Raw genomic sequence first — 13,637 nt, 5'->3', positions numbered from 1 at the left:
GGCATGAAAAGTCATAGTATAATAAGGCGTAAAAAGTCATAGTATAGTAAGGCATAAAAATGTTGTAAAAAAGTCATAGTATAATAAGGCATGAAAAGTCATAGTATAGTAAGGTATAAAAAATCATAGTATAATAAGGCATAAAATTGCTATAAAAAAGTCATAGTATAATAAGGCATAAAATTGCTATAAAAAAGTCATAGTATAGTAAGGCGTAAAAAGTCATAGTATATTAGGGTGTGAAAAGTCATAGTATACTAAGGTAAAAAAGTCAGTATAATAAGGCATAAAAAGTTATAGTATAGTAAGGCATAAAAAGTCGTAAAAATGTCATAGTATAGTAAGGCATAAAAAGTCAAAAAAAGGTCATAGTATAGTAAGGCATAATAACGTCATATTATAGTAAGGCATAAAAAGTCATATTATAGTAAGGCATAAAAAGTCAAAAAAAGGTCATAGTATAGTAAGGCATAAAAAGGTCATATTATAGTAAGGCATAAAAAGTCATATTATAGTAAGGCATAAAAAGTCGTAAAAATGTCATAGTATAGTAAGGCATAAAAAGTCATATTATAGTAAGGCATAAAAAGTCATAAAAACGTCATAGTATAGTAAGGCATAAAAAGTCATAGTATATTAAGGCATAAAAAGTCATAAAAACGTCAAAGTATAATAAGGCATAAAAAGTCATAAAAACGTCATAGTATAGTAAGGCATAAAAAGTCATAGTATAGTAAGGCATAAAAAGTCATAAAAACGTCATAGTATAGTAAGGCATAAAAAGTTATAGTATAGTAAGGCATAAAAAGTCATAAAAAAATCATTTTATAGTAAGGCATAAAAAGTCATAAAAAGTTATAGTATAGTAAGGCATAAAAAGTCGTAAAAACGTCATAGTATAGTAAGGCATAAAAAGTCATAGTAAAGTAAGGCATAAAAAGTCATAAAAACTATATAGTATAGTGAGGCATAAAAAGTCATTTTATAGTAAGGCATAAAAAGTCATTTTATAGTAAGGCATAAAAAGTCAAAGTATAGTAAGGCATAAAAAGTCATATTATAGTAAGGCATAAAAAGTCATAAAAACTATATAGTATAGTGAGGCATAAAAAGTCATAGTATAGTAAGGCATAAAAAGTCATAAAAACGTCATAGTATAGTAAGGCATAAAAAATCATAGTATAGTAAGGCATAAAATGTCATAAAAACGTCATAGTATAGTAAGGCATAAAAAGTCATAGTATAGTAAGGCATAAAAAGTCATAAAAACGTCATAGTATAATAAGGCATAAAAAGTCATAAAAACCTCATAGTATAGTAAGGCATAAAAAGTCATAGTATAGTAAGGCATAAAAAGTCATAAAAACTATATAGTATAGTAAGGCATAAAAAGGTCATAGTATAGTAAGGCATAAAAAGTCATTTTATAGTAAGGCATAAAAAGTCATAAAAAGTCATAGTATAGTAAGGCATAAAAGTGTTATAAAAAAGTCATAGTATAATAAGGCATGAAAAGTCATAGTATAATAAGGCGTAAAAAGTCATAGTATAGTAAGGCATAAAAATGTTGTAAAAAAGTCATAGTATAATAAGGCATGAAAAGTCATAGTATAGTAAGGTATAAAAAATCATAGTATAATAAGGCATAAAATTGCTATAAAAAAGTCATAGTATAGTAAGGCGTAAAAAGTCATAGTATATTAGGGTGTGAAAAGTCATAGTATACTAAGGTAAAAAAGTCAGTATAATAAGGCATAAAAAGTTATAGTATAGTAAGGCATAAAAAGTCGTAAAAATGTCATAGTATAGTAAGGCATAAAAAGTCAAAAAAAGGTCATAGTATAGTAAGGCATAATAACGTCATATTATAGTAAGGCATAAAAAGTCATATTATAGTAAGGCATAAAAAGTCAAAAAAAGGTCATAGTATAGTAAGGCATAAAAAGGTCATATTATAGTAAGGCATAAAAAGTCATATTATAGTAAGGCATAAAAAGTCGTAAAAATGTCATAGTATAGTAAGGCATAAAAAGTCAAAAAAAGGTCATAGTATAGTAAGGCATAAAAAGTCATATTATAGTAAGGCATAAAAAGTCATAAAAACGTCATAGTATAGTAAGGCATAAAAAGTCATAGTATATTAAGGCATAAAAAGTCATAAAAACGTCAAAGTATAATAAGGCATAAAAAGTCATAAAAACGTCATAGTATAGTAAGGCATAAAAAGTCATAGTATAGTAAGGCATAAAAAGTCATAAAAACGTCATAGTATAGTAAGGCATAAAAAGTTATAGTATAGTAAGGCATAAAAAGTCATAAAAAAATCATTTTATAGTAAGGCATAAAAAGTCATAAAAAGTTATAGTATAGTAAGGCATAAAAAGTCGTAAAAACGTCATAGTATAGTAAGGCATAAAAAGTCATAGTAAAGTAAGGCATAAAAAGTCATAAAAACTATATAGTATAGTGAGGCATAAAAAGTCATTTTATAGTAAGGCATAAAAAGTCATTTTATAGTAAGGCATAAAAAGTCAAAGTATAGTAAGGCATAAAAAGTCATATTATAGTAAGGCATAAAAAGTCATAAAAACTATATAGTATAGTGAGGCATAAAAAGTCATAGTATAGTAAGGCATAAAAAGTCATAAAAACGTCATAGTATAGTAAGGCATAAAAAGTCATAGTATAGTAAGGCATAAAAATGTTATAAAAAAGTCATAGTAAGTAAGGCATAAAAAGTCATAGTATAGTAAGCATAAAAAGTCATAAAAAAGTCATAGTATAGTATAGTAAGGCATAAAAAGTCATAAAAAAGTCATAGTATAATAAGGCATAAAAAGTCATAAAAACCTCATAGTATAGTAAGGCATAAAAAGTCATAGTATAGTAAGGCATAAAAAGTCATAAAAACTATATAGTATAGTAAGGCATAAAAAGGTCATAGTATAGTAAGGCATAAAAAGTCATTTTATAGTAAGGCATAAAAAGTCATAAAAAGTCATAGTATAGTAAGGCATAAAAGTGTTATAAAAAAGTCATAGTATAATAAGGCATGAAAAGTCATAGTATAATAAGGCGTAAAAAGTCATAGTATAGTAAGGCATAAAAATGTTGTAAAAAAGTCATAGTATAATAAGGCATGAAAAGTCATAGTATAGTAAGGTATAAAAAATCATAGTATAATAAGGCATAAAATTGCTATAAAAAAGTCATAGTATAGTAAGGCGTAAAAAGTCATAGTATATTAGGGTGTGAAAAGTCATAGTATACTAAGGTAAAAAAGTCAGTATAATAAGGCATAAAAAGTTATAGTATAGTAAGGCATAAAAAGTCGTAAAAATGTCATAGTATAGTAAGGCATAAAAAGTCAAAAAAAGGTCATAGTATAGTAAGGCATAATAACGTCATATTATAGTAAGGCATAAAAAGTCATATTATAGTAAGGCATAAAAAGTCAAAAAAAGGTCATAGTATAGTAAGGCATAAAAAGGTCATATTATAGTAAGGCATAAAAAGTCATATTATAGTAAGGCATAAAAAGTCGTAAAAATGTCATAGTATAGTAAGGCATAAAAAGTCAAAAAAAGGTCATAGTATAGTAAGGCATAAAAAGTCATATTATAGTAAGCATAAAAAGTCATAAAAACGTCATAGTATAGTAAGGCATAAAAAGTCATAGTATAGTAAGGCATAAAAAGTCATAAAAACGTCAAAGTATAATAAGGCATAAAAAGTCATAAAAACGTCATAGTATAGTAAGGCATAAAAAGTCATAGTATAGTAAGGCATAAAAAGTCATAAAAACGTCATAGTATAGTAAGGCATAAAAAGTTATAGTATAGTAAGGCATAAAAAGTCATAAAAAAATCATTTTATAGTAAGGCATAAAAAGTCATAAAAAGTTATAGTATAGTAAGGCATAAAAAGTCGTAAAAACGTCATAGTATAGTAAGGCATAAAAAGTCATAGTAAAGTAAGGCATAAAAAGTCATAAAAACTATATAGTATAGTGAGGCATAAAAAGTCATTTTATAGTAAGGCATAAAAAGTCATTTTATAGTAAGGCATAAAAAGTCAAAGTATAGTAAGGCATAAAAAGTCATATTATAGTAAGGCATAAAAATGTCATAGTATAGTAGGGCTTAAAAAGTCATAGTATACTAAGGTAAAAAAGTCATAGTATAATAAGGCATAAAATGTCATAGTATAGTAAGGCGTAAAATGTCATAGTATAGTAGGGTATGAAAAGTCACAGTATACTAAGGTATAAAAAGTCATAGTATAGTAAGGCTTAAAAATGTTATAAAAAAGTCATAGTATAGTAAGGTGTAAAAATGTTATAAAATAGTCATAGTATAACGAGGCATAAAAAGTCATAGTATAGTAAGGCGTAAAAATGTCATAAAAAAGTCATAGTATAATAAGGCATGAAAAGTCATAGTACAGTAAGGTGTAAAATGTCATAGTATAGTAGGGCTTAAAAAGTCATAGTACACTAAGTTACAAAAAGTCATAGGATATTAAGGTGTAAAAAGTCATAGTATAATAAGGCATAAAAATTTTATAAAATATAGTATAACAAGTCATGAAAAGTCATAGTATAGTGAGGCGTAAAAAGTCATATTATAGTAGGTTGTAAAAAGTCATAGTATAGTAAGGTATAAAAAGTCATAAAAAGTCATAGTATAGTAAGGTATAAAAAGTCATAGTATAATAAGGCAAAAAAATGTTATGAAAAGGTCAGAGTATAACCAGGCATAAAAGGTCATAGTATAGTAAGGCGTAAAAAGTCAGTATAATAAGGCATTAAAATGTCGTAAAAAAGTCATAATATAACAAGGCATTGAAAGTCATGGTGTAATAAGGCGTAAAACGTCATATTATAGTAGGTTGTAAAAAGTCATAGTATACTAAGGTATAAAAAGTCATAGTATACTAAGGTATAAAAAGTCATAGTATAGTAAGGCATAAAAACTTTATAAAAAAAGTCATAGCATAGTAAGGCATAAAAATTCACGTAATAAGGCATAAAAAGTCATAGTATAGTAAGTCATAAAAACGTTTTTCGTAGTTTGAAAGGCTGCTGGGGAATGTCGGTGAAAAACAAAACTCTGGATACAACAAATGTGTTATTTTTAAAACAGACCAACTTTATTTAAAAGTTTTTCAATGAACAAAATTGGAAAACATTTACACAGTGAACAAAGAGACAACATGAAAATGTCGGAGAACTGTTGCTCCAGGGGGTCATCTGGGCTGTCACTTCTTCTTCTTGAACCTGGCAGAAAGAACAGAGCGTCAGCCATCTTATCCATTTCATCTTATCTTTGTGGTGGACAGAGACAGAGAAACTTACTTGGAGCCACCAGGACGCTTTCTATCCAAACCGAGCCGCTTCCTGTCAGCAAAGGATGGCCTGTAATAAGACAATTAGGTGAGACAGGTGTACAGATAGGTAGGTGTGTACTGAGGTGTGACAGGTGTACAGACAGACAGAAAGGTGTGCTAAGAGACAGTCTCACCCTGCTCTATAGTGTTTCAGGGCCTTGCTGCTGGTGTTGGTCAGCTCTTTGTCAAACACTGACTTCTTGCCTCCTTTTCTTGCTTTCTGATTGGCTGCTACAAAGACAGACAAACAGTTTAGTTTAGCGCAACAGTTTACAGTATAGTGTGCATGTTTTATCAATAAAGTGTACAGTCTTTGGATTGCAGGAGAAAGCTTGAGTAACTGAAGAGGACCAATGAAGGCAGAGGGAGAACATACAAACTCCACAAGAAAGGCCCCTGGTTCGGGGTTCTACATCATAATCTTCTCACTGTGGGACGACAGTTCTAACCACTGCACAACTGTGCTGCCCCATGAAAAACACATAGTATATTAAGTCATAAAAAGTCACAGTATGGAAAGGCATAAAAAGTCACAGTATGGTAAGTAATAAAAAGTCATAGTATAGTAAGTCATAAAAAGTCATAGTATAGTAATGCAAAAAAGGTCACAGTATAGTAAATGATAAAAAGTCATAGTACGGTAAGGCATAAAAAGTCTTAGTATAGCAAGAAATAAAAAGTCACAGTATAGTAAGTCATAAAAAGTCATAGTATAGTAAGTAATAAAAAGTCACAGTATAGTAAGTCATAAAAAGTCATACTATGGTCATTTGATCAATTAAAATTTAAATATTCAATGCATTTTAGCATTTATCAGACTGTTCAAATACATGTTCATGTATTGATGTTTATGTATTCACGCATTTATCAGTCGTTACAGTATACTGTAGGTTTATATATCCATCAGCATGTCTCAATATGTTTATGTATTTATCAATATGTCTCAGTACGTGTATGTACATTAGTGTTTCTGACCTTTGGTCTGCGTCTCTTCCTCTGGCATTGCTCTCGCTCTCTTTGGTCGTCTCTCTCTCTTGGCCGCCCGTTCAGCAAACATCTGAGCCTTCAAGATCTCAAACTGAGAGCGCTCCTCAGACTGACACAGAGATAATGAGAGATATAAAGACACATTAAAGAAAGAAACACAGTCCTCTGTTTTCCTGCAGAGTGGCAGCTGCTTTGTATTAAAAAGACTGAATCTTTGTGATGTGTCTGAGTCAGGAGAAATAATTACAGAGGAAAAAACACTTTATACGTTGCTATGGACACCTGCTATAAAAAGACATAGAAACATGAACTTATGAGACTCCTGTCACTTGGTGGGGGTGTTGATGTAACCCACAGCTTTGAAATAACTGCTAACTCCACCAAACCTCATACAAATTATTACAAATTTATAAAACAACCTTCAGGGAACAACGTCACACATCTGATGTGTTATTACCGTCAGCTCCTTCTTCTTGCCGTCCTTCAAGAACTTTTCTCTCTTCTTCTTGCCTCTGAGAGCGAGATCAAACTCCTGCAGAGCCTTCGACGCTGATGAAGAGGAGGAGGAACAGCAGTTAAAATACTACTGTGGACTGCAAAGTACTGCAGACAGCTATAGAATACTGCTGAATGAAGTAGTGCAGTGCAGTTTAGGAGTAGCTGTAGTAAATGAGGTGCAGTACACAGTGTATTAATACTCACCACGACTCTGTTTCCTCTCTTGTTGAGTTTGAAACCAAACTCTCTGTGTTTCACTTGAAGCAGCAGAGCTATCAAGACGCTTCTGAGCCACGCTCAACTACACACACACACACACACACACACACACACACACACACACACACACACACACACACACAGGTAAATTTATAGATTCTCACTTGTTTATGACAGGTACTACTGCAAATACTAAAATATTACTACTGTATATGCTGCTACTGCTGAGAGTACTGTATTGAGTACTGTATAATTAATAAACAGCTGGAAACAGCATGAAGTTCTGTTACTGGCTGTTCGTTAGACAAATGCACCCTGGGAGTCGTAGTTGACTTCTCTCCTAGAGTTTTTATGTCTCCACGGATCTTTAGCTCTAGTACATTTTAAGGCTTGTGTCATAAAGACACGGCTGTTCCTCAGACAAAGTGATGAGTTGATCATCTTTCCTCCGTCCAAAACTCTGACTTTGCTTTGAGCTTGAATAATGATGTGAAGGTGCTCAGGTGAGCAGATGTACTGGTGTTCAGGTGTGTAGGTGTACCTTGGCCTCAGACGCAGCCAGCTCTCTTTCCTCTCTCTCCAGCTTCACCACAGCGTAAACATCCTTCTCCAGTTTGGAAATCAGATCTCTGAACTTCAGGATGACATCTGGGTGGGTGGGAGAGGGAGAGAGAGAGAGAGAGAGAGAGAGAGAGAGAGAGAGAGAGAGAGAGAGAGAGTTTAGTCACAGCACACGTGAGAAACCTTTTACTGTTTCTGTTCAGAAATACCAGTTCATCCCTTGTTACCTTACTGCTGCTCAGAACTCAACTCTCCCACGTTCCCTGAACTACACAGCTCTGTCTATTTCCCAGGCACACAGAAAACTCTCTGACAAACTGTCTCTCAGGTGTGTGTACCTGGCGGCAGGACTCGAGCCTTCACACTGTTCTTGGCAGACTTCACCACCTCCTTCAGCGTCTTCCTCTCAGACTCTCCGACCAGAGACACTGAACGTCCGGAACGACCGGCTCTTGCTGTGCGGCCGACTCGGTGGACGTAGTGTTTGACTGTGGATGGCATGGTGAAGTTTATGACCTGAGAGAGAGAGAGAGAGAGAGAGAGAGAGAGAGAGAGAGAGAGAGAGAGAGAGAGAGAGAGAGAGAGGTCTTTAGATGATCAGCCAGAAAACATGATGAGTTTGTCGAAATTAAAATCCAACTTAGTTTTAGTAAAGAAGAGCTTATGTCAATATATTTACACAAATTTGTTACTATGGTAACTACAGTTAGAACCGTGTAGGACTCTACAGCAACTACAAGGTAACCCTTTAATGCTGTACTTCAGTAGTAACTCCATGGCAACCTTATAGAGGGAAACCTTACAGTAACACTTAAGTGATTCTGTGGGAACCCTGTAGTGACTGTATAGCAACTCTACAGTAAACTCAGTGGTAACGTTATGGTAGTCCTGCAGTAACCATTAAGAGATGTGACTCTCACCGTTTTGACTCCATCGATGTCCAGACCTCTGGCTGCTACATCTGTCGCCACCAAGATATCAATCTGTTCATCTTTAAAACGCCTGGAGAACACGGAGAATGAGAAAAAAAAAGGGTAAATACATACATATAAGGTTCTGGAGGTTCTCCAGACTGTGACTCTGTGTGTGTGTGTGTATGTATATACCTGAGGTTCTCCAGTCTCTGGCTCTGGCTCAGTTCTCCGTGCAGTTCTCCGACCTTCAGTCCCATCAGGCCCAGCAGGATGTGCAGTCGGTGAGCCTGTTTCCTCGTCTGAGTGAAACACATCACGTGATCCTGGAACGTTCGAGTCAGCAGAGCTAAGACAAAACACAACAGTCAGTAACAGTACTGCAGTGTTTGTAGTAGTACCACTACTGTACTGTAGTATTAGCAGTAGTACTGGAGTATTATCGGGACCTACCAGCCACCACAGCCTCCCTGTCTCCTTCTCTGTTCGGTCGGATTCTGACAAACTCCTGTCGCAGGAACGGAGCCACGTCAGTGTTGCTGTTAACAAAGATCCTGATTGGCTGCTTCAATGAAACGGCTGCCAGGTCCTTCACCTGGAGACAGAGGTCACATGACACACACTAACACACCTGGAGGCACAGGTCACATGACACACACTAACGCACCTGGAGACACAGATCACACGACACAGGTATGAACGAGTACCTCGTTTGTCATGGTGGCGGAGAACAACATGGTCTGTCTGTTGTAGGAACACAACCTGATGATCTCCTTCATCTGCTCCTCAAAATACTCGTCCAACATCCTGAGAGACAAAGGCACAGAACCACACAGGTGAGTTCCAACAGGTGAGCTTTTCTTTCGAGTGGTCTGCGTTTCCATTCAGTCATGTAATGCAAAATCATTCCAATTAAATATGACGATAGATTTCTTTATTTTATTTAAATTTTTCGCAAGATTTGAGTTTTTTTCAAAAGTCACGTTTCCATTACTTGTTTTTAAGTTCGCACATTACGCACGTTAATGGAAACGCACCTAGTGTTTACCTGTCAGCCTCGTCCAGGATCAGGATCTCAATCTGAGTGAGCTCGAAGCTCGGTGTGTTGTGAAGGTGATCAATCAGACGACCAGGTGTAGCGATCAGGACGTCTGGCCCCGCCCTCAAAGCCACCTCCTGAGACTTCAGGTCCAACCCACCTGGAGACAGGTCGAGACAGGTAAGGTTATTCAGGACCAGAATGAGTCTAGAATTCGAAGTCAAACTGAGTCCAGGGTCACGAGTCAGAGTAAGTCAGTAACCAGTAATCAGACGTACCAACAGCCAGGCAGGTGGTGATGGAGGTGAACTGGGCGAGTTGACGGGCCACAGAGTGAACCTGGATCCCCAACTCTCTGGTTGGAACTAGAACCAAGACCCGGGTCACCTGGGAAGTCCTGGGCTTATAAACTAAACGCTCCAACACCGGCAGCATGAAGGCTGCTGTCTTTCCTGAGGAGAGGAGAGGAATTTTTCATAGTTTTTCATCTGGTCTCAATATGATGAATAGGTTCCAGGATATCAGGATTACCTGTCCCAGTAGCAGCGCAGGCGCAGAGGTCTCTGCCCAGCAGGCCAACAGGAACACAGGCCTTCTGGATGGGTGTTGGCTGCTTGAAGCCCACAGCTGTGATGGCCTGCAGGGACACAACATGAGGTCACAAATATCATCAACAACAAAACCAGGAGAACATGAGATCAGGTATTTATACCCGATAGGTGATATCAGACACTCGGAGGTTTTACCTTCAGAATGGGTCTGGACAGGTTCATGTCATCAAAGGTCAGCTGATCATCGTACTGAGATGCGTCTTCATAGAATGCCTCTGGAGCCTGAACAGGACAAACACATCCGTTACCGTGGTAACCATGCACACATCACCTGTACACCTGTGACATCATCAGCTCCTCATCCTAACCTCTTCTCCCGCCTTCCTTTTCTTTCCACGTCGTTCTTTCTCTCTCAGGGTGTCTGCCGGGAAACAGGAAGTCAACAACACAAATAAAACACTTTTTCAATGTTTAAATTCGTTTTTTTTTTTTTTTAATTAAATTCATTAGAAAAGTTGAATTTTTATTGGGATTTTTCTGTTCACACCTGCAGTTTGTTTTACTGAACTGAATTATATTTTAGTGACCTTTAAATTTTTTTGTTATTGATCATCAGGTTATTAAAACTGTTACAATAAGTAAAATCTTTCAGCTTCCTGTCAAACATAAAAATAAAAGCCTCTCCTGAACTCACCTGATTTGGTAAGAATCTCCTCGTCACTCGAGTCAAACTCATCTTCATCGTCCTCCTCCTCCTCATCATCGTCATCACCTTCATCAGCTTCTCCTGCAGCAGGCTTTACATCCTGTTCTTCATCATCATCTTCTTCTTCTTCCTCCTCCTCCTCCTCGTTCTTCCCTGCAGTATCTTCAGCAGCGCCGCTCTGAGCTGATTTCTCCTGCAGATCAAAACAAACTTCACCTTGGGCACAGGAAGTAGAACCTGGCCAGAGAGCGGGAACTGCTTTATTTTTTCCCCCCAGCCAAGACAGATGAAGACCTACCCTGCCTCTGATTGGCTAGTACTCAGTTAGGTTTGGTTTGGGCATGAAGAGCCATGATTGGTTGGGGTAAGAATATCAGGGTAAGGCAATTAGATGCTGGGTAGGGGCTCTTCACCTGGCCAAAGCACTCACCTCAGCTTTCCTTTTCTTCCTTATTTTCTCTATTTTCTGGTCCAGAGTCGTCACAGATCTCTGCAAACACAGAACACTGTTAATATACAACCAATGGAGAGTATTAAAGAACCAAAACACTGCCGGCGAACGTTAGAGAATGGAAGAACATTAGAGAGTGGACGTGAACTGTCCCACACTGACACTCGATCATACTGCTGCAGGTTTTACCTTCTTTTTAAGCTGCTTCATGACATCGGCCATAACCCAGTCGTCATCATGGTTCAGGACGTCCCTCTCTCCAAACTGAAAGTCTGTGTTAAAATCTTTCGACCCGAAATTCTTGAGCTTCTTCTTCCTGTTCAGGATGATCCGCTCCTCCTGAAACACACACACAAAAATACACACAGTTAACGGACAACAACACAACAGTTAATACACAACATACACACAGTCAGTACACAATAATACAATTAATACACAGCTCCAGAGTTAATCAAATAAAAATACATAAGGATATATTCAACTCTATATTTTTAATTTTATTTAATTGGCTAATGTTTATGATGTTTAAACTCCAGTGGTCTGAACTGTTGAAGTTTCTTCTAGAACTGCAATGTCAACTTCATAGTTTTTGGGTTTAAATTAAAAAAAAAGGTACATTTTGTTTTGTTTATTTATCGGCGGTAAATCCGCTGTTTTCCAGCCGAAATCCGGTTCCCCTCCAGCGGCCTCGACGGTTTACCGGGGAGAGATCCAGCTGTGTGCCCGGACTAACTCACCTCCTGGTCGGACTCGCTGTCGGGTTCCTCTGGACTCTGGTCCTCGTCCCGGATCGTCCCGATCAGACCCAGTTCTTCCAACATGGCGGACGACGCTGCGGTACCGGAACACTGGGCTGTGAACAGAATGTAGACCGGTACTGTGTCAGAACCGGTTCTACACAAGTCCTGTGGAGCTTCTTTACAGTTTTTCCCTCACACGTGTGTTGACGGAAACAGGAAGTAGGTTTGTACAGTTTCCGGTTTACGGATCTGTTTTTTTTTTTTTTTTTTAAATAAACTTTATTGGTAATTGACAAATACACAGTAAAAACTGGATCAGCCAAACAATTCTTTCTTTCTTTCATCAAAAATAAAATTGCAGCTTATAAAACATTTGTGTTTCTCTGTGTGTGTAGACCTGTACTACTATCTTTGTAAGGACCAAGTTCAACTTTCAACCTTCATAGTGAGGACACTTGAACTCGGCCATGATCACTACTTCAAATTACTGTTTGAATGTTCAGACTTGGTTTTAAGGTTTATGTTAGAATGAGGATTATGTTAGGGTTAAAAGAAAGACAAATCTATATGTGTGTGATGATTGTTTCAGATTATCTCTTTTGAACTAAAACATATGATTTATTCTTACCACAAATAACACACACACACACACACACACACACACACACACACACACACACACACACACACACACACACACACACACACACACACACACACACACTGATCCTTAACCACTGGAATTTCCTAGAAGAGTCGAGTCTCTGTCACAGTGTCCCGGTGATGCCATCAAACAGGAAGCACAAAGACAAACTTAAAGAAGACAGAAACTATTAAACAGAAAACGTCTTGAAGATAAAGAAAAAAATATTTAGATGAATGAAGACTAAAGAGCTATAGATTTAAAAACAGGAAAAAAAACAGGCCTGAGCCCTCAGACACAGAATGTAATGTCCAGTGGACATGGGGGGATATGTCCTCCTCCTTTCATTCTTTCAGGTAGATTTTCTGTTGACTGTTCAGAGGAGGTCTGATTCATCTGTGGTTACCATCAGTTGACTGGTATACCCTGGGTTTCGCCTCACAGGCTACATACGGCCTGCCTTGCGTCATTGGTTGTTGGGGTTGTATGGTTCATATGGACGCTGAAGGGAAGACCTGCAGACACTGCTCAGGGCTGAATAAGTCCTTCACCTCCTCTGCGTGTTTTCAGAGTAAATAGACACAGGTTTGGTTTTATGCACCAGTTCCCTTAATTCAAGACAGTTATTTTCCGGGGGTAGGTGATGAAAAGAAACCTTGAACCTTGGCATGAAAACACAATGAGTCAATATAACTAAACATAAAGTTAGTGGCTTTAAAATCACAGCACTTTATTCTATTCTAAGTTTTGTAGGCCAACATTATTACGGAAGTTTTCAGATTCATCATTTCTTATTTGCTTGATTGATTTAAGAGTAATCGTAAATTACAATAAATCAGACACACATACATACACACACACACACACACACACACACACACACACACACACACACACACTCATATATATGGACATTTCACTGTGTCCCCCTCACTTGTGA

At 36.6% G+C, this 13,637-nt stretch overlaps 1 protein-coding gene across 2 annotated transcripts; it reads right to left on the bottom strand.

Moving 5' to 3' along the window:
* Window positions 1–5,125: 5,125 nt before the first annotated feature.
* Window positions 5,126–12,298, bottom strand: ddx27 (DEAD (Asp-Glu-Ala-Asp) box polypeptide 27). 2 transcript variants are annotated; one of them, XM_056364656.1, is made up of 21 exons: window positions 12,052–12,298; window positions 11,501–11,650; window positions 11,291–11,350; window positions 10,849–11,053; window positions 10,523–10,575; window positions 10,350–10,436; window positions 10,135–10,240; window positions 9,882–10,055; window positions 9,613–9,763; window positions 9,272–9,371; window positions 9,018–9,159; window positions 8,760–8,913; window positions 8,574–8,655; window positions 7,992–8,169; window positions 7,634–7,740; window positions 7,078–7,174; window positions 6,833–6,924; window positions 6,364–6,484; window positions 5,523–5,616; window positions 5,357–5,416; window positions 5,126–5,278 (listed from the first exon to the last, which is right to left on the bottom strand). In XM_056364656.1, the coding sequence occupies exons 1-21, from the start codon at window positions 12,133–12,135 to the stop codon at window positions 5,260–5,262; spliced, it is 2,316 nt and encodes a 771-aa protein (XP_056220631.1). In that variant the 5' UTR covers window positions 12,136–12,298; the 3' UTR covers window positions 5,126–5,259. The 2 variants fall into 2 exon arrangements, with proteins under 2 accessions (XP_056220631.1, XP_056220624.1); XM_056364649.1 differs by having other exon boundaries at window positions 5,523–5,619; window positions 12,052–12,296.
* Between the last annotated feature and the right edge of the window lie 1,339 nt (window positions 12,299–13,637).

This window comes from Seriola aureovittata, chromosome 2 (assembly GCF_021018895.1).
Source record: "Seriola aureovittata isolate HTS-2021-v1 ecotype China chromosome 2, ASM2101889v1, whole genome shotgun sequence".
NCBI classification, from domain to species: Eukaryota; Metazoa; Chordata; class Actinopteri; order Carangiformes; family Carangidae; genus Seriola; species Seriola aureovittata.
Note: the sequence above shows the minus strand (reverse complement) of the source record. Positions and strands in the feature narration are given on the sequence as shown.